This window comes from Callorhinchus milii, unplaced genomic scaffold (genome assembly GCF_018977255.1).
Source record: "Callorhinchus milii isolate IMCB2004 unplaced genomic scaffold, IMCB_Cmil_1.0 Scaffold3, whole genome shotgun sequence".
NCBI classification, from domain to species: Eukaryota; Metazoa; Chordata; class Chondrichthyes; order Chimaeriformes; family Callorhinchidae; genus Callorhinchus; species Callorhinchus milii.
This window is the reverse complement of record NW_024704744.1, coordinates 12946622-12968245: the sequence shown is the minus strand read 5'-3', so window position 1 is coordinate 12968245 and position 21624 is coordinate 12946622. Positions and strand designations below refer to the sequence as shown.

The 21624-nt window shown below is 42.9% G+C and overlaps 1 protein-coding gene across 1 annotated transcript in view; it reads left to right on the top strand.

Moving 5' to 3' along the window:
- The window catches only part of LOC103185964 (myelin transcription factor 1-like protein), a 178796-nt gene that overhangs the window by 15794 nt on the left and 141378 nt on the right, over positions 1–21624 (top strand). The window contains exons 2-4 of the mRNA XM_042333467.1: positions 14858–14912; positions 15094–15127; positions 15419–15481. Coding sequence (XP_042189401.1) covers positions 14858–14912; positions 15094–15127; positions 15419–15481 — 152 coding nt within the window. The remainder of the gene's footprint in view (positions 1–14857; positions 14913–15093; positions 15128–15418; positions 15482–21624) is intronic.

Here is a 21624-nt window from a genome sequence, read left to right as displayed (position 1 = left end):
CCTTTTTATTCTTTGGGGACTTTAGCAGTGCAAATGGCTACCATTTTCTTGTATCAACAACAACAAATTACAATTTATAATAATAATAATAATCCTTGCATTTGATATAGCGCTTTTCACGTCGGGAGGACGTCCCAAAGCACTTCACAGAACACACTGTAAAGTGAATTGACTGTATATTTGTGGGCGAACGCGGCAGCCAATTGGGCACAGCAATGTCCCACAAACAGTCATGGATTGAAAATGACCAATTTATTATTGTTTTTGGTTTTGGAGGGATTATTATTAGACGTGTGGAGTAAGGAAACTTGCCCAAGGTTTCGCCCTGCCTGGAATTGAACTCAGGTCTCTAGCTTGCAAAGCGAGTGCTCAACCACTGAGCTACAGGACTCCACAATTTATATAACGCCTTTCACGTCAGGAGGACTTCCCAAAGTGCTGGACAGTCAGGGAACCACATCCGAGCTGGTGGTTGGGATTAGGAAGGTGGGGAGGTTAGGGATAAGAGGGTGCCTGGAAGCACGATCAAAGAGGAGGGTCTTGAGGTGGGTCTTGAAGGAGGCAAGGGAGGTGGAGGGACTGTGGAATGGAGTTCCAGAAGGTGGGGGCAGAGAGGCTTCATCTCCCTCCTGCCCACCAATGGTATCATACCTGTGATCATCCTGGTGTGTGCCAAGCAGTATCACTCCAGTATTTACTCACTGAGTCGTCAGGAGAACATTGTCAATGAAAATAGTATGCCATAGATTAAAGCAACGTTTCACCTACAAAATACACGGTCAATCCACTTTCAATATATTTTGTGAAGCGCTTTGAGACGTCTCCTTCAAGACCCGCCTCTTCGACCGTGCTTTCAATCTCCCTGCTTCCCCCCTTGCCCTCCCCCCTCCCCCACCCTAGGTTCGGGTTCATAACTCTGTCTGTCCAGTGCCTTGGGATGTCCTTCCGACGTGAAAGGCGCTATATAAATGTAATTTTGTTGTTGTTGTTGTCTCAATGACATGATAAGGCACCATATCAAATGCAAGGATTATTATTATAATGTATAGATTTCAGGTCAGCGAATGTAGAGTAGAATGAGTTGAGGATGATAGCAAAGATTTAAATTTTTTCATTGCAACGTTTTTTTCCGCGTACTTTTGTTCCCACCAATTTTCTCCCCTCCTTTCCTAAATATGATTCAGTCCTACCATCTACCATGGTATAATTCTAAGGTCATCAGTCACCTTCAGGTATCTTGCCCAAGTAGTCATTATTTATGTGTGAGACTTGATAATGAGTGTTGGCAGGCTATTTTGACCATAGGGGGAATCACAGCTGAGTCTCACACTGGTAAACTGTGTGGTCAACATAAGTAGATCAAAAGGGACAGCCACTCACTGTACACAAAATGCTGAGCCTGGATTAACACTTCATTAAAGTTGTCTGAAGAACCACGTAGCCAACTTTATGTAATTGTTAATCTAGGGAGGAACAGGAAATCCCCCTATCTCAGCCCAGTGTTGTCGTTTATACCTGCTTTACTCAGTCAGTAGCTCGATAGTTTTTTTGCATCAGAGGTTGTGGGATCACATCCCACGGTATTTCAGCCAATAGTCCAGGCTGACGGTTAGCGCTGTCTGGGGAGATTTTATGCAGAGGATCTGTCCGTCTGGTCAGATGGACGTTAAAGATCATACCGCATTAAACTATTCAAAAAGAGAATGGAGTTTCTCCTGGTATTTTGGCCAATTAATCCTTAGCAATTGATCATTAGCCTTACTACTCTTTGTGGAACTTTAGCAGTGCAAATGGTTACTACATTCCATTAAGTATCTTTACAATGTTTGACGTAATACTTCAAAGCACAAGTACTTTCAAATAGTAATGATGTGCTTATAACGGAGAAACACAGGGATGTAGCACATTTATTAAATGCCATGTTCATCCCAGAGTAACAGTCAGGGTCTCAACAATATAGTGTTTGTTGATATTTCTCAACAATATAGCGTTTAACAACATAGTATTTGTCCATTTCTTTTTTAAACAACGTGTTCTAGTTCCCCTGACCATGGGAGAAAGTTATAGCACTTACTGCAGTAAGACCAGTAACATTTCGAACAAGATTTCTTCAAGTGTTTTTGTATAGCAGATTCAGCCCTTTGAAAGAACAATCCATTCAACCTCATTTACCTGTCTTTTCCCCATATCTTTTCCCCAAATGATTCCTTTTTAGATATCAATCCAATAATAATACTTATATTAGAAATAGCATCTTTCATGTTGGAAGGACATCTCAGAGTGCTTCAAAGGATATCTCTTAAAGTATAGTGACCAACCATTTTGTAGGTGACCACACCAGCCAATTCACACACAGCAAATCCCACAAATGGCCATAAAGTGAGTGACCAATTTGATTTGGGGGATTGTTGATCAAGACACCAGGAGAACGCCCCTTCTCTTTTTGAATAGCGCTACAGGATATTTAACGTCCCCCTAAACAGGCAGACATGACTTTGGTTAATGTCTCATCTGAAGGACGGCATCGCCAACAATCTATTACAGTACTGCATTGGAGTGTCAGTCCAGACTGTGCGAATAACATGGAACTAACATGGAACTTGAGCTCATAATCTGTTAACTCAAAGGTGAGAATGTTACCAGGCAGGACATTGCCCTCATAACAACTCTGTGGAAAAAAATCTGAATCTTCCCCTTTGACAGTTCACCGCCAACTGTGGCTCGAGCATCTCCACAGCTACCACCATTCTTTGACATGTGCAAAAATGGCATTCTACTCCAACATCATCTTGGAGGCTAAACACAACCCTAAAATCCTTTCTTCCACCACCTACTACCTCCTCCGTGCCCCCCCCCCCCCCCCCCCCCTCAGCCTCCTCAATCTTCGTATCAAATGCCAAGTGTGAGGAGGTCATGGACTTCTTTTCAGCTAAAATACTTAAAATCCGCCAGGCAGCCTCATCCACCTGCCCCCACACCACACCCTCTCTGTTCCCCTCACCTTCCTTATCATCTGCTCCTACCACCATCCCCATTCTACATTCCTTCCTCCCCATCTCTCCCACCTCCCTCTCACCCACCATCACCTCCATGAAACGCACAACCTGTTGCCTCGACCCTCTCCCCACCAACTTACTGGTCACCCAGCTCCCCCTCCTCTGCTCACTACTGGCTGACATCATCAACCAATCCCTCTCCTCTGGATCAGTCCCTGCCTCCCTCAAAACTGCTGTCATCACCCCCCTCCTGAAAAAACCCTCTCTAGATCCCGCAAACCCCAGCCATTACCACCCTATTTCTAACCAGCCCTTCCTCTCAAAAGTTCTAGAATGAGTTGTTGCCAACTTCGCGCACACCTCTCCTCCCACTCCTTCTTCGAAGCCCTCCAGTCCAGTTTCCGCCCTGCCCACAGTACAGAGACTGTGCTTGTGAAAGTCACAAACGACATCCTCTCTATCTGTGACCAGGGCTCCCTCTGCCCCTTTGTGCTCCTCAATTTCTCCCCCGCGTTCGACACAGTCAATCACACCATCCTCCTCCACCGCCTTTCCTCCGTCATCCACCTCAGTGGGACCACACTCGCCTGGTTCGAGTCCTACCTCACAAACCGCCAGCAGTACATCTGCACAAACGGCTTCTCCTCCTGCTCTCACCCGGTCACCTGCGGGGTACCCCAAGGATCCATCCTTGGCCCCCTCCTCTTTCTGATCTACATGCTCCCTCTTGGGGATGTCATCCTCAGACATGGGGTACATTTCCACATGTATGCAGATGACACCCAACTCTATTTTTCCACCTCTCTTTGCGACCCCCCAGTCCCCTGATATTCTGTCAGCCTGCCAGTCAAATCTCAGGGACTGGATGAGTGCAAACTTACTTCAGCTGAACGTTGACAAGACGAAAGCCATACTCTTTGGCTCCGTCAACGTCTAAAATCTCACGGCTCTCACCTCCTCCACCTACCCGAGCTCCTCCGAAAACTCTCCGAACCCGTATGCAATCTAGGCGTCAGGTTCGATCCCCAATTATCCTTCCTCCCCCCCCATCTGGTCCCTCACCACCACTATTTTCTTCCACCTCCGACGCATCGCCTGTCTCCGCCAATACCTCTCCCCAAAAGCCACTGAAACCCTGGTCCATGCCTTTGTCACCTCTCAGCTGGACTATTCTAACGCCCTCCTCGCCGGCCTCCCCTCCACTACCATCCATAAAATTCAAATCATTCAAAACTCTGCCGCTCACATTCTCACCCACACGAAACTCCGCTCCCCGATCACCCCAGTCCTTGCCAGACTGCACTGGCTGCCTATCCCAGAGAGGATCGATCTCAAGATCCTCACCATTGTATTCAAGTCCCTGTACTCCTCTGCACCCCCCTACCTCTCTGACCTCCTCTCTCCTCAAAACAGTATCCCTTGCCTTTGTTCTTCCGGCTCTGGCGTCCTCTTCGTCCCCCGAGTCCTCCGCTCCACCCTCGGCGGCCGTGCCTTCAGCCACTATAACCTGAGGCTCTGGAACTGCCTTCCTCACTCCCTTTGCCTCACTCCCTCCCTTCCTATTTTCAGGTCTCTGCTGAATACCATTCTTTTCGACCGCGCCTTTGATCCCCTTCCTCCCCCTCCCCCTGGCTCGGTCCCAGGATCCGTTACTGTGAAGCGCTCTGAGACGCCGTCCGGCGTGGAGGACGCTATATAAATCCAAGTTGTTGTTGTTGTTGCTTCTATGCTAATTATCTTAAATTGATGACATTATTCTTACTATGATATGAGAGACAACTTTGTCTCCCTACCCCATCCGCTGATAACATAGCGAAATTCCAATCTTTTATTGTAAAAGCATCCCATAAATTTATGATATCTTTCATCAGAGCACTCGCCTCACAAGCGAGAGGGCCTGGGTTTGATTCCCGGCAGGGTGAAACGTTGGGCAAGTTTCCCTACTCCATACGCCTTTGTTTACTTGGCAGTAAGTAGGAACCCGACTGCTAGTTTCCGGGAGTAATAATCCCTCAACAAAGTATTTTTGGGGTTCATTCAATCCACGACTATTTGTTGGACACTGCTGTGTGCAAATGGCTGTCACATTTTGCTCACAAATATACAATCAATTCACTGTATAGTATACTAGCTGTACCCGTTACAGCTACACTTGCAACCAATATCCAATATGGATCCAATATGGAATGTAGATTTCAGTGATACCACGGGTGGGGTGGGGAGGGGGACAATTATTTCCTCCTTCCTGGTTGTTAGGTGCATTTGGAAAAGAGTTAGGGAGAGAATAAATTGGGGCAGTTTCCACAGACAGGATTGGACAGGATATCGTCTGAGCATCCATAACCTTCAGGCCCAGTGTCTGCAGTACATAAACTTAGAATGGCCAATCAGTAAAAGGCATTCTGAAGTATTAAATGGAATCATAATGAATTGGTAACAAGGTCATTAGTACCTATAAGAAAGAAATGTACCCAAACAGGAGGCAAATACTGTGGCATTGTGGCCAGACAGGAGGAAAATATTGTACAAAAGGCTGGAAGACTGCGGTTCACTGAGACTGTTTTGTTATTTTTTTATTTTCTTAAAATTTATTTCAAGATAATTTGGAAACATTTTTTCATTAACTTAACTTAAATATGACTGTATGCAATGGGTCTTTGAATTGTGATAAAGAATATGTAATGCCAACAGTAAATATCTTTAAACTAATGTCATTGAGCTAACAATGTAAATGGTAAACCAAATATAATAATAATCTTTGCATTTGATATAACACCTCATCACATCGTCGCTACGTTACAACACACTTCACAGGATATACTGCAAAGTGGATTGATTGACTGTATTTTGTGGGTGAAGCGCGCCAGCCAGTTTCGCTCAACAGTATACCGCAAACGGCCATAGAGTGAATGACCAATTTTATTTGGGGGATTTGTTGACCAGGACACTGGGATAAACTCCCTATTTGAATAGTGCCATGGGATCTTTAACATCCACCTCAACGGGCAGGCGGGACTCATTTTAACATCTCATACGAAGGACGGAACCTCCGACGTTGCAACATCCCCCAGTGCTACATCGTTGTATCATCTTAGACTATATGATTCCAAACACCGAAATGGGACTTGAACCATGAAGCCACAACCTTCTGACTCACAGGCGAGAGTGCTACCACTGAGCCAGGCTGTTCTCTTCACTGCATGACACACGAAAGCTTCGGAGGTCTCATAATAGTAATCCTTGATTTGATATAGTGCCTTATCACATCTTCGAGACATCTCAAAGCACTTCACAGAATGTACTGTAAAGTGAATTGACTGCATATTTTGTTGGCGAAATGCGGCAGCCAATTGCACACAGCAGTGTCCCACAAACAGTCGTAGATTGAAGTGACCAATAAATTATTAGTTTTTTTTAAGGAATTATTATCCCTGGAAAAATGATCCACCAATCGACTAACAACCGGGTTCCTACTTACTACTAGGTAAACAGAGGCGTGTGGAGTAAGGAAACTTATCCAACATTTCACCCTGCTGGGAATCGAACCCAGGTCTCTTGCTTGCGAGTTGAGTGCTCTAACCACTGAACTACAGCTCCACGTCCTCAGGTATTTCCTTGCACCTGGTTAAAGAGCTACATTGACGGAAACCTGAGAGCAGGTTTCCTGCCCATCCTCTTCATCAGATGGGGAATCCTAAGAGAAAAATAAATGCCAGTTTTAAATAAGTCATAATTTCCCCCAGTTTTCTTTCAAATGCTTGCTTCTGTTGTTCCCAGTCGAGAGCCAGAGTTACAGAGTTACAGCCACTGAAAGAAGGTTTTGTCCATCAGATTTTTAAAAAACTTTTACGAAAGAAACTTACTTGTTAGTAAAAAGAGAAGGGAGTTCCTTTCAATGTCCTAGCCAACAATCCCTCAAATAAAATCGGTCACTCATTCATACCAGTTTGTGGGGCACTGTCGTGCACAATTGGCTACCATTTAATAATAATAATAGTCATTCATTTTGCCCACAAAATACACAGTCAATCCACTTTACAGTCTATCCTGTGAAGCTTTTTGAGATGTTTTGCTGACATGAAAAGGCGTCATAAGAAATGCAAGGATTATTTTTATCATTATAATTACTTTTCGGGACTTGAACTCACAATCTAAGCTGACATTCCAATGTGAGTGTATTGCAATGTCAGAGGTGAGATCCTTCAGGTGAGACCTTAAACCGAGGTCCCAACTGTGTTTTCAGGTGGATGTTAAGGATCCCTTGGCACGTTTTGATAAGGGAAGGGAGTTTCTCCTGGTGTCATGGCCGACAATTCTCCAAATAAAATTGGTCATTAACTTCTTGGCTGTTTGCGGGACATTGCTCCGCACAATTGTGCTGCCATGTTTGCCTGCAAAAACACAGTCACTTCATTCCACAGTAAAACCTGTGAAGCACTTTGAGACATGCTTCAAACATGATAAGGCACTACACCAAATGCAACGATTATTACCTACAGTAAACATTTACTGAGATATTCTAAAAAAAAAGCTCCTTCAGTCCTGAGAGTTTATTCATAACATTTGTCGATTTATAATTGGTCTACATTTTGGTAGAGGTGTCAGTGTTTCCTACTCACTGCTACTATACAGTGCCAATCGTTTGCTAATTGGTGGGAAGGTAGAAGCAGTTTTGTGCTGTCGACGTGTGCCCACTTGGAACTAACTTTCAACTGAGAAAATTAATTTGACTTGCGTCTGTTACAGCCAGTAGAAAGAGAAGACGCTATCCTAACAGTTTGGGGTAGATTCAAGCCCAGGTCCCACAGGACATTGTTCTAATTCTCTGTACCATCAGTCTCCAGCTGTGCAGCTCGTCAATGAAAATGAGCTCACAAATAACCGCTTATCATTTTTTAAAAAATGGGAAAACGGCATGAAAATAAATTATTGAATACATTTTTAAAAAAATGTAAATCACAGATACGTGCTGAATTTTTAAATGCAAACAAATAAGTTTCTTTTTTGGGGGTTTCTCTCAGTTTGTGCTCTCTAAATGCATTATTCACTTCTTCGCTGTCTCTATTTATCTGATTGCAGGTCACCTGATAGTTCTAAGATGTGCATGCCTTGTTTTTAATGGACTGGATCTATTTTAAAACTTGACCTGTTTTCTTGGCAAAACTGTATGCAACCTAATTTTGCCAGACCTCAGCTCAAGTGTTCCCTTGAGGGGAAACAGCATAAAGAGAAGTGAGGGAGAGGAGGTCAATGCAAACTAATAACCGTTTGAAGACATAAAATCGCAAAATGCAAAAGAGGCAGCGCTCGATCACACTGCCTTGTTATGCTTCCACAAGACAGTAAAGAGTGGAGTCTACCATGCCTCGAAAGTTCGATTCCTGGCAGGGCGAAACCTTGGGCAAGTTTTCTTACTCCACACGCTTGATAATAATCCTGCAAAAAAAAATCAATAATAAAATTGGTCACTTCAGTCCACAACTGTTTGTGGGACACTGCTGTGCGCAATTGGCTGCTGCGTTTCGCTCACAAACATACAGTCAATTCACTTTACAGTCTATTCTGTGAAGCGCTTTGAGACATCTAGAAGATGTGAAAAAGCGCTATAACAAGTGCAAGAATTATTATTATTATTATAAAAAAATGTATTATTATTGTTAAAGTTTGCATTCCTCAAAAGATTACTCGTGTTGGTTAACATAGCATTTTAGAGCCTAATTTTTGCTTATCTTCCCTGCTCCCAGAAAACCTTAATCTTTGGCAAGCAGCTGAAGAGATCATCCCTCCACCATCCTCTAGTCTTGCAGATGCTTATAGACTTCCTAATCCTTAGATTTTCCTGTTTACTAGGTAATCTGGATAAATGGGGATTATTTCATGCTGATCACTAAAATTGTGTTGTTTCTGCCTCTACTTTCCAATGAGCAACTCTGTTGTCACGTTATAATGAAAAGGTTAAAATTTTTGTCGATCAGAGATCCATAAATTGAATGCTCTATATGGAGCATCTGGAGCAGAATTCCCCCCACCCCCACTCCATAAATGCGCAGTTATCGTTGCTCTTTTGCATTTTGGCTTAAAAATTATTATTGGATACATAGAAAGAACTTGTGTTTCCCATAGCTATCATATTTAAATGTGTCAAAGCGCTTCACAATCACCGTGGAGTCCTGTAGCTCAGTCGTTAGAGCACTCGTCTCACAAGAGAGACCTGGGTTTGATACCCAGAAGGGCGAAATGTTGGCAAGTTTCCATAGTTGCCCAACATTTACTTGCCCAACATTGCCCAACTTGCCCTCACACGCCTCTGTTTACCTAGTAGTAAGGAGGAACCCAGTTGTTAGTCAATTGTCAGATCGCTTTTTTGGGAGTAATAATTCCTTGAAAAAATAATAATAATGAATTGGTCACTTCAATCTACGAATATTTGTGGGATACTGCTGTGCGTAATTGGCTGCTGCATTTCGCCCACAAAAAATATTAGTCAATTCCATTTACAGTATATTCTCTGAAGCAATTTGAGACATCTCAAAGACATGATAAGGCGCTATATCAAATGCAAGGATTGTTATTATTATTAGTTAATTGCTGTCAAGTGAAGAGAGTTTCTCTTGGTGTCTCCTCTAGCTCTGTCCTTCCATGTCCTGCTGATGAGCCAGGCTGGCTGTGCTTCCATCTCAGCCAGCCTGACTGCCTTCTCCCACCTCCGCAACATTGCCCGGCTCTGCCACTGTCTCACACCGCAGGCTCGAAACCCTGATACACGCGTTCAGAACATTGAGGCTTGACTACGCCAACTTGTCGGCCTTCTGAAGTCTTCCCTCCTCAAGCTGCAGATCATCCAGAACTCTGCAGCTCGTGCCTTTCCCTGCACCAGACTCCGTGACCCCATCAACCCATCCTCGCCTGGCTCCACTGTTTCCCCATCTCCCAGAGGTTAGAGTTCAAAATACTTGTCCTCGCCTTCAAGGCCCTCCACGGCCTTGTCCCTCCCTACCTCTGAGACCTGCTGACTCCATAACAACCTGTCTGCTCCCTCTGCTCAGTAGGCTGTGGCCTGCTCCACGTCCCATGCCCGGGCCGTTCCACCATCAACCTTTCTGCCTCCACCCTATGGAACTCCATCCCTCATTCCCTTTGCCTCGCTCCCTCCCTTGTCTCCTCCAAGGCGGATCTCAAAATCCTCCTTTTTGATCAAAGCTTTGGCTACCCTCCCTCCCCTCCACCCTCCCCAGCTCGGGTCAGGAAGGATTGAGTCAGGCAACTACAGAGTTTTTAAAAGCATGGCCGCAGATTGTGGAGCGGAGGGAATGATGAATGTGCAAAACCTAGCTGAGTGAAGGGTGTGTGTAGAAGAGTGGGACATGAACAGATAGGAGAGGTAAGAAGGTGCTAGGACATCAATTGATTTGTAAGTGAGTGTGAAGATCTTGAAATTGATCCGTTCTGCAATAATAATAATAGTAATCCTTGCATTTGATATAGCACTTTTCACATCTTCAAGACGTCTCAAAGCGCTTCACAGAATATACTGTAAAGTGAATTGACTGTATATTTTTTGTGGGCGAAACACGGCAGCCAAATGCGCACAGCAATGTCAGGCGTGGATTGAGTGACCAAATTTCTATTGGTTTTTTTCTTGAGTGATTATTATCAGACATGTGGAGTAAGGAAACTTGCCCAAGGTTTCACCCTGCTGGGAATCAAACCCAGGTCTCTCGCTTGCAAAGCTAATGCTGTAACCACTGAGCTACAGGACTCCACAATAGGAAGCCCGTGGAGTCTGGCAAGGCCTGGAATAATGGGGGAGTTGAGTTTAGTGCGGCTGAGGACACGGGCGACGTAGTTTTGAATCAGTTGGATTTTAAGAATGGTGGATCTGGGGAGAGCGGTGAGATGAGGAGGAAGATGCTGATTGAGTGGATAAGCATTTCAACTGTGTAAGGTATGGACGGAGGCAGGCGATGTGGTAGAAATGGAGGAAAGCAATCCTGGTTATGGACAGGATATGGGGTAGGAAGGACAATTGGGATTGCACTGGATGCCTAGGTTACACACATGTTCAGTACTTCTGAGGGAGGTTAAGGAGGTCGGAGTCGCAGGAAAGAACTCGTTGACAGGAGCCAAGGAGAATGGCTTCTATCTTGTCCAAATTCAGCTGTAGAAAGTTGGCACTCATCCAGGCCTTAATGTCTGACAAACAAGTGGACAGAAGATGATTGAACCTGGGGTCGTGGCTAGAGGAGGAGAAATTGCTTGTTGGTTTCATTTGCAAACATTTGGAAGTTGGTCCCCTGTCTACAGATGATATCACCGAGAGGGATATATGAGAAAAAGGAGGGGGACAAGGATACAGCCTTAGGATATGCTGCAGGTGACTGTGCTGGGGTGGGAAGAGAAAGGGCTTTTCGAGTCAGGAGGAGAAAACCAGTATCCCCTTCACATTAAAGAGTAAAATACGACAACTCAAAAAAGTTCAGTCAAACCACATATTGGCTACAAGCAAGCAATTGACGACACCCTAAAGCCTTCAATTAAATCAGAGTCATAATACATAAAAGCACTTACGGATTGAGCGGGACAGATGAGCTGACCAATGTTTTACTAGAAGTTGCTCCAAAGTACATCTGTGCCTGCCTGTCTCAAACACCCAGTACTTATACCTTTGGTCATGTGAATAATGGAGACAGTGAGGCGCCAGGCAGACAAGGTAGTCACATTGTTACCACCGGGGTGTGCAGGTCCCACATCATTAGAGAAACCCCTCGGCCCCGTCTACTCATCCTGGACCCCCCCTGCGTGAGAGCGTTACCACACAAAAACAATCTCGTGGTCTCAGCCGAGAATAAGCTGAGTGGAGGCCGACCACGCAGAACGAGCGATAGAATGAACGCCGCTCTCAACCCCTCCCGGGCTGCCTCCTCACCCAAGCACATTGTCATTGGGGGAGTGGGAGGAACGCCCCAGGTCAAACACTGGCCCAGCTGGTCTGCCTGCCCGGGGCCCGGCTTCCATCGTCACATAACTTATGAAATGAGGGTCTTTTTGTTTTGAGGAGTCGGGTAATGACAGTGGTTTTGAATCAAAGCAGGACAGTGCTGGAGGAGAGGGACAAGTTGTCTGTGGCCACCAGCAGGGGGCAGAGGAGGGGCAGTTGGGTGATTAGTTGATGGGTCAGTACCAGGGTGACTATCCTCCTTGGTTGAGGGGGGGAGGTAAGCAGGGTCTCCTTGGAGCTTTACTGGCTTCAGGGTGACATGCTTGGCAATGGAATGTCGGAATCGAGCCACCTCTTTGTGGCAGTCTCGGTAGTATGGTTCCTGAGTCAGATGGGTCCGCAGTGTTCCAGTGCACTGCTAATATAACACAAAATGCAATACAAAATTACATTTGTATAGCGCCTTTCACATCAGGAGGACGTCCCAAGGCACTGGACAGTCAGGGAGTTGGACCCAAGCTGGCGATCGGGGAGGTTGGAGGGTAGTGAGGGTAGGAGGGTGGCTGAAGGCACGGTCGAAGAGAAAGGTTTTGAGACGCGCCTTGAAGGAATCAAAGGAAGGAGCAATGCAAAGGGAATGTGGATGGAGTTCCACAGGATGGGAGCAAAAAGGCTGAAAGCCTGACCACAAATGGTGGGGCAGTTTGGGTGGGAGATGTGGGGCAGGCCGGAGCCTGCTGAGCAGACAGAGGGGACAGGTTGATATGAGGTCAACAGGTCGTAGAGGTAGGAGCCTGTGGAGGGCCTTGAAAGTCAGGACAAGGATTTTGAACTCTACCCTCTGGGGGATGGGGAGCCAGTGGAGCCGGGCGATGGTGGGGGCGATGGGGTCAAGGAACCTGGTGCGGGAGAGGACACGAGCTGCAGAGTTCTGGATAATCTGAAGCTTGTGGAGGGAAAAATTGGGAAGGCCGACAAGCAGAGAGTTGACGTAGTCGAGTCTAGATGTGATAAATGTGTGGATGAGGGTTTCGGTGGCCTGAGGGGTGAGGCACTGGTGGAGCCGGGCGATAATGCAGAGGTGGGAGAAGGCAGTCAGGCTGGCTGTGGTGGTAGCACAGCCAACCTGGCTCATCAGCAGGACTTGGAAGGACAGAGCAGTCATTGGGGCCGTGGAATCCTCCCACTCAGCTCCTTTTAACCTTGTAAGCCAAAGCCCTAATGGGTAGGGTGATCCTCGCTGGACAAGCAGTGTGAAAGCTGGCCAGACAGCAATATCAATGGCAAGCTATGTGGTTTTAGCTGGTTAGACTCCAGCAGTACCCAATGTACACACACTCTGGGGTCCCCAAGCCTTGGCTCTTGCCAACCTGCGCCTAATACTTTCCAGAATTAGGTGAGCAGGATGTGTCCCTCCAAGGAGAGAGTGTACATTCCATTCAAACAATCTACCTCTGGGATTTCCATGTGTAGGTGTGATGCATGGAAATCTCAGCTTGGTTTGGATACTCTGAAGCATGGTGATGGGTTTCCTTCTGCATGTGTCAGACACCTGGCTGACCAAAAAATAGTACTGCGAGAATCCCATTTTTCTTTTTGAACAGGACCATGCAATCTTTCATGACCCCCTGAGTAGACTGACATAAACATGAGACATTCATGTCATATTTACCCATTCCAACGAGACATTCTACTTTTATAATTTATGGTTTTCTGTATCAAAACATAATTGGTAATTAGAAAACCTTTGTGTATTGTTGTGATTGTATACATATTGAAATAGTTTCCAAATGCAAGATATTGGGTCTCTTTAATATCGATCAACTAAAATGGCGAACTTCCATTGTGATCTTATACTGTAGTTTCCATCAGAAAATCATAACAAAACACTATTTTGAGCTTTAAGCATAAAATATCCCCCATTCTCCAGGTTACCTCATTAATACAAAAATTATCCCCTTCCATCATCTTAAAAAGATTTGACTATTAAGTACTTTAGCTGCATCTCTTATCTGGATCCTTTTGATTGTTTCTCTACTGTGAGGACGACTAGAGGTGAAATTCCACAGCTCATTAAAGTTACCAATCTTGCTGGGGAAGGTCCATAATAAGGGCAGACTGCCAAGGTTGGTTCTGTTAATGACCAGTGGAACTGTGAGACCCAAATGTGCCAAAAGGAATTCAGCAAAAATCTGGTTAATCCTCAAATTTCTTAATGCCTCAGTGTGCAATTACAATTTTGTCTAAAACCGTGTCCACTCATTGTGTTTATAATGATTTATTTTAGAATGCCTTTTTAATTTGCCACACTTGAAAACTACTGTTGTTAAGCAGATGGGGAGAAATTTGTGAAATTTACCGAATGGAAAATATTTCGATGTTGAAAATTCCCTGACACAATTCCAAAACAAAAGGGAGAATTTTCCCTTTGTCTTGCCTAGCATTCCTCCTGATAAAATCAGTTACTCACTTCACCTGTTATCAGGATCTTTTTGTGCATGAAAAAGTTGCCACGTTTGCCTACAAAAAAGGCAATTGTATTTAATAATAATTACTGTGAATCACTTTGGAGCATTTGATCATAATTTATAAAGACTGCTATAATATGCAAGTTTCTTCTTCCCAGCAGAACTTAACCCACATCCTTATATGTGCTGCGTGGAGTGCACAAAACACAGCAGTTCCCAAAATATGTTTACCCAATTATTTTGTTCATTCTGTTCTAAGCTGCAAAATTATTATTGTATTCATAAAAGGAGAACGTTTGAGTTAGAAACGTATTGGTTTCCTGCATCAAATATATATATTAGAGAGGAGGAAGAGTGGAGTTAATAAATCCTGTGACACATAATTTGACATGCTGTGTGGTGAAGGTCTGCGTGTGCGGGATAAGGACACTGAACGCCTGCTAATCTCTTTGCAGATGGAGGCGGATGCAGACCAGAAACGACACCGAACACGCTCCAAAGGTATCCGAGGTAAGTCTATTGGTTCAGTAAATCACTCAAACCGCTACTCAGGGTGACCTTCATGCACCACAACCTCTTTGAGTGTCTCATCCTGACTGTAGTGTTCATTGGGAACTTATTGGCTGTTATATATGAAGAAAAAGGTAATTATAAGAGATGATAAATCCATGTTGTTTTCATTTCTCCCCAGTCCCCATAGAACCAGTAATCCAAGAACTGTTCAGGTGAGTGCTCATTGCAGAAAATTTCAGTACAATAGCAATTTTGAAACTGTATTCCTTTTAATGGGTAAAACACATTGTCACTTGCATTGGTGGTGGGCTCATGCTTGGCTGGACTGAAGAAATTAATTCCCCTGAGACTTGCTAATAAAAATGCATCCAGCATTCTGTTCTTCCTATCCTTCTCACAGTCTCTCCCACTCCACACATGCAAAAGCATGCACACATTCACACAAACATGCACACCGTTATCAAAGCTAATTGTCACAACCCAGCTTTTCTCTTTTTCTTCAGTTGTCCAACTCCTGGTTGTGATGGCACAGGTCATGTTAGTGGCAAATACGCAAGGCACAGAAGGTAATTTGTCTGTTCATATTTAATCTCTTGTTTGTGAATATTGAAGTGAGGAAAATTCATTTGAAGTATGGTTTCTGAACTGATGGCTGTGAGTAGTTTGTTGAACTTACTAACTGCTCTGAACAGTTGCTTTACCTTTATAACGCGTAAACCACAGAAACAGAACAAACTTGTGAATCCGCCACTCTGCACCCACCCTCTGGAACTCCATCCCGCAGTTCCTCCATCTCAACCCTCCCTCGCCACCTTCAAAACCCACCTCAAGATCCTCCTCTTCAACCATGCTTTCGATCTCTCTGTTTCCCCCCACCAGTCCTCCCTCCTCCCCCACCCCGAACCTCAGCTCGGGTCCGTAACTTTGTCCAGCGCCTTGGGATGTCCTACCGACGTGAAAGGAACTATACAAATGTAATTTTGTTGTTGTAATACTATCTCAGAAGCATTTCTTACTGACGCCAGTAGCAATATTTAATTTGAGAGGAATGCCTGACTAAATCAAGCTCAGGAGATGATGGTAGATGAAAGAGATTTTATATTTGTTTGTACATATCTTTCATGTGAGGATACTACACATCCTCACATAAAATAATGAAATACATGATTTTGAAAGCAATGAGGCATCTTTGCAAATGTTTCTCTGAGAATGTGAAACTGTAAGTAAGAATTTTAAAATAAGTGCTCTATGGTTTTTAAATAATCATCTCAAAATCCAAAATAATCTGAAATAAGTAGAAATTATTCTTTAAATTGTGTGTTGCAATTTCTGAAATTTATTCCTGAACAGCAATGTCTTTTGATAACATATAGTTGAACTGATTTTATATCAAAGTTGGGAACTCACTAATTCAAAGTTGTGGAGAATGCATTTACATTTAAGGTTAATAATTTATCATTTTCTCAAAGACATCGGATGCTGATCTCCCTGCATTTGGATATACTGTGTACAATAAACATGGCATATTTATCACATTTGCCATAGGCCATCATGTTTTTTTCTTCAATCACTCTTTCCTGAGTGTTAGACTAAAAGTGCCAAACTCATTTCATGTATGATTAAAGTTTTAGTCAGTTTTGATTACATAGCTGCCTATCTTAATAATAATAATAATCCTTGCATTTGATATATCGCCTTATCATGTCTTTGAGACATCTCAAAGCGCTTCACAGAATGTACTGTAAAGTTAATTGATGGTGAAACCCGGCAGCCAATAGCGCACAACAGTGTCCCACAAACAATCGTGGATTGAAGTGACTAATTTATTATTTTTTTTGAACGAATTATTACCCCTGGAAAAGTGATCCACCAATTGACTAACAACCAGTTTCCTGCTTACCTCGTAAGGTGAACAGAGTCGTGTGGAGTAAGGAAACTTGCCCAACATTTTGCCCTGCTGGGAATTGAACCCAGGTGTGTCGCTTGTGAGGCGACTGCTCTAACCCTGAGCTACGGGGCTCCACTGTATCTTAATGGATAGATTTTACTCATTCCAAGTTTGTACAATGCGTGGAGTCCTGTAGCTCAGTGGTTAGAGCACTCGCTTTGCAAGCGAGGGGCCTGAGTTGAATTTCAGGCAGGGCGAAACCTTGGGCAAGTTTCCTTACTCCACACACCTAATAATAATCCCTCCAAAACCAAAAACAATAATAAATTGGTCATTTTCAATCTACGACTGTTTGTGGGACATTGCTGTGTGCAATTGGCTGCCGCGTTCGCCCACAAGTATACAGTCAATTCACTTTACAGTGTGTTCTCTGAAGCGCTTTGGGACGTCCTCCCAACGTGAAAAGCGCTATATCAAATGCAAGGATTATTATTATTATTATAATGCTTTTCAGAGTGATTGGGAAGTGATTCACGCTCAGTTGGGAGACCACTATTATCATCAGGACATCAAATGACACTGTTTAAGTGTAAAGCCAGGCAGTGTGAATCAATTTGGCTTCTACTCACAAATGTTCACTTAAAAGCTCTTGGAGGTTCACTGGATGAAGTTGACTGGCTTCATTTGGAACTATTTCCTAGTGGAAGGAAGATGGAGTCAAACATACTACTTTTTCTCCTGAAGAGAGGAGAAAATCGGTGAGAAAAAGAACCGCTCAAAATTATTCAGCACAATGAAAGCTGCCTGATCACTAGTATAGTTTATGGCATAGGTGTTTTGCCAGTGCCTCTAGAACTCTTCTCTTGAACACTTTGGTGACTCATTTATCATCACTTTGTCCATCTCCAAAGCCCTTGATACAGTCTGGCACTGTGCACTTTTAAATAAGACATCTTTCATAGTCTTCCACCAAAGCCATGCTCTTGGCTATCTAATTTCATCTCAAGTCGCTCTGTCTGTGCTGTACTTGACAATGCATCTTCTGATTCATTTTTAGTCAAATCGGGGGTTCCCCAAGGCTCTGTTCTCTCTCCTACTCCTACACTCTCTCTACATCAGTGACCTCGTCCATTCAACATCCAACCATTTCTACTCTTTTGTCGGTAATTCCAATCTACATGTATCAACTTCCTTCCGGTTGCACACAAGTTTCACTCCTCTCACTGTGCAAGTTACTAAACCTTACTCTCCTTGTTCTTCTCTATGCATTTAGTGGGAGAGGAAAGGTACTCATAACTTCTTTCTGTTAATTCATTGAAAGACACAGTTTGTTGGTGTCACTTACGTGTATGTCACTTGTATGTCTAATCAATACCCATTCTTATCACCTCTTACCATTCTTTTCATCTTTATTTCTCTATTGACATTCTGAACCTCACTATTTCATCTGAACTCAAATTACATTCTCACAGCTTCCGAGTAGCTCAGTTTCCTCCTTTGTGTTAAGCATTTCTTTATCCATCACTGACTCTTGCTTCTTCACAAAGCCCAAGTTCATCTAAGCCTTCAATACTACTCCCATATTTGGGGAACCCCATCTAACATCTCTGATGTACTCTTGGACAGGATACAAGAAAACATATTGAATAGGCGATCCTTCCTTCACCTTTGGCTTCTTTTCTCTCACTCCTCTGGAACCTTTTTTCTTGTGCTTGACTATGTAGGTTTAATCATGTACAAAATGAATTGAGCTTTTAAAGCCAAAGTTTGCATCACTTCACCACCTCTTGACTTGTCACTTGTCTCTGCTACTCTTTTCAACCTTGGTGGTGTTCGTTACTATGGGATTCAGCCCTTCACTCAGCTTCTGAAGAGAATGAATTAAAACCATGATCCTTCACATTTCTATTCTCCTGCAACTTTTAATCATTTCCTGCATATTAGAATTGGATAAATAACTGAGGAAAAATATTAAAGAATATGGATAAAGAGCAGACAAATAGGATTAGAGTAGTTAGCTTCAATGGTGGAATGAACACCAGCATTACATGATGGACCAAATTGTCTTCTTCTGAACTGTGCCCATTCTATGATTCTAGGATTAGACTAAACATGGCAATTACATTTCATACATGATTAAACTTACCATTGTAGTCACTATTGATTAAAAAACTGACTATCTTCACAGAGAATTTTTCTTAGAACCAAATGTTTCTGATTAATATTTGATCGGGAATAGTGTTAGTGCCCTTGACTCTCAAATAGGAGGACCCAGGTTTGTTCCAGGGAAGGGCAAAACCTTAGATGTTTCCTTATTCCACACGCCTCTGTTTACCCAGCAGTAAGTAGGAACCCTGTTGTTAGTCTATTGCTTTTTTGGGGGTAATAATCCCTTTAAAAAATAAATAAATAATAATAATTTAGTCACTCAATCGACGACTGTTTGTGGGACACTGCTGTGCACAATTGTCTGCCACCTTTCACCCACAAAATATGCAGTCAATTCACTTTATAGTATATTTTGTGAAGTGTTTTGAGATGTCTCAATGACGTGATGAGGCTCTATGTCAAATGCAAAGATTATTATTATTTTCAAAATGGTCCAGGTTCACTTTTGAAACCAAGATCCTGAGATTAATATTATTATTATTGGAGGCCCACGATTGCTTGGTCATCACCAGTTCTGTGTAATGTTAGTTTGGCTTAGTTGATCCCCTCCATTCTCTGGGTATGCAGATTGTGGGTTCAAGCTCCATGTTGGAACTTTGACTTCTTTCTTTAGGCCGACACCACAATACATGTCTGGGGAATGGTACAATATCAGACGGTTGTCTGTCGGAGGAGAAGCTCAACTGAAGTCCTGTTGACAAGCAGTGCTTTCAATGGCCAGCTATGCAGTTTTTATCTGGTTTGACTCCGGGAATACCTCATTGCATCCTCTGGCTTGGCTCTTGTCAACTTGTATCTAATACTTTCTGGAATTAGATGAGCAAAGTGCATCCCACGGAGATTGGATATTGCATTCAAATATAGGAATTTCCATATGTAGGTGGGATGCATACACTCTCAGTTTGGTTTGGATTCTTTTATGCATGATGTTCAAAAAAAAACAGGTGGATATTGATCTCATGGTATTATTCAGAAAGAGAGTTGGGTGTTTCTCCCAGTGTCCTGACCAACAATCTTCCAAATAAAAATTGGCCATTCACTCCATAGCAGTTTGCGTGGCATTGTTGTACTAAATTGGCTGCTGCATTCGTATACAAATATGCATTCACAGCACTTTATAGTAAATTCCTGTGAAGCTATTTGAAACATTCTGACAATGTGTTAAAGCATTCTAACAAATGCAAGAATTATTATTATTTTGATTCCTGGCATGGACATGAATCCCACCACGCTATATCACTGGTGCAAGTAACTCTGCGAATGGGCTGTTCATAATAACAAATTGTAATAATTGTACACAATATAATCTATTTGCTATCGAAACATTATTTATGCCCATTTTTAAATAGATGCAGTATCTAAACTTGCATAATAATAATATAATAAATAATAATAATTCTTGCATTTGTTATAATGCCATAACACATTATCGAAATGTCTCAAATCGCCCACAAAATACACAGTCAATCTACTATACAGTGTATCCTGTGAAACGCTTTGCGACGTCTCGACAATATGATAAGGCACTTTATCAAATGCAAGGATTATTATAGTTATTGTAGGTTCCAGACTAAAACACGGGAGCTTGAGTTGATAGAACTGGCTCACCAAATGCTTTATACAATTTTCTTTCCTCTAATTCATGTACCATGTATACTATAATCAATGTACTTACATGTTTGATAGCTGCCTACTTTAAGGGAATGATAGTTCGTAGGCTGTTGGGGTCAAGTTGGTGTACCAGGATTGAATGTGGGGAAATATGGTAATGGATCAATATTCTGTAGTTATGCTTGATAACCTTTGGTGGTCATGAAATGTTTGACTGGAAATATTCTTCAGGGAAAATAAATTTCTGTGTATTTACTAACTATAGTGGGCAAGCTCATCAGATTACCCACTGCTTAGTAAATTTACTGACCCTGGTGGTGTGAACTTAAAATGAGAAAATCCTACTTTAAGAATATAAATGCTTATATCTGAAAAAATATGTTTCTTATGCTATGGGATGAAAAATGAGATATTGCAATGCCATTGTTTTGATGTCCTGTGAAGCAGCTCTGAAATGTTGGAATCAAGAACAAGAGTGGTGTTGACTGTGGCAACTCAAGATGGTATAGGAGAAATTTTAGAACTAGCTTTGGACTCTATAGATGGAAAAATGACTGTCTGTCTCTGACGTATACAGAAACCTATCCCCATGCTTCAGAATATCCAGATTGAGAGTTCAACATATGTATGTCACCTATCTGACATGGAAATATCTCTGTGCCTGCACATTTTCTGCCCTGGACGATTGCATCCTTGAAAGGCTGCATCCTGCTTATCTATTTCGAGAGAGTATTAGGCCAGGTTGGCAAAAGCCAAGGCTTGGTAATCCCAGAGTGTGCGTTCGGGTACTTCTGGAGTCTAACCAGCTACAACCGCATAACTTGTCATTGATAGCACTGCCTGGCAAGCTTTCTCGCTGCTTGTTCAGCTGGGACCACCCAAAATATAATTCAGTATTACATTTGATAGTTATTTAGTTATTACGAAATGCCACGTTTTTCAACCCAGTATCTTTACAATACTATTTACCACCATTGACGTACCAAACTGTTTTTAGCAATCAGTATGGTATTGACTCCATTGCCAATAAATGTACTGATG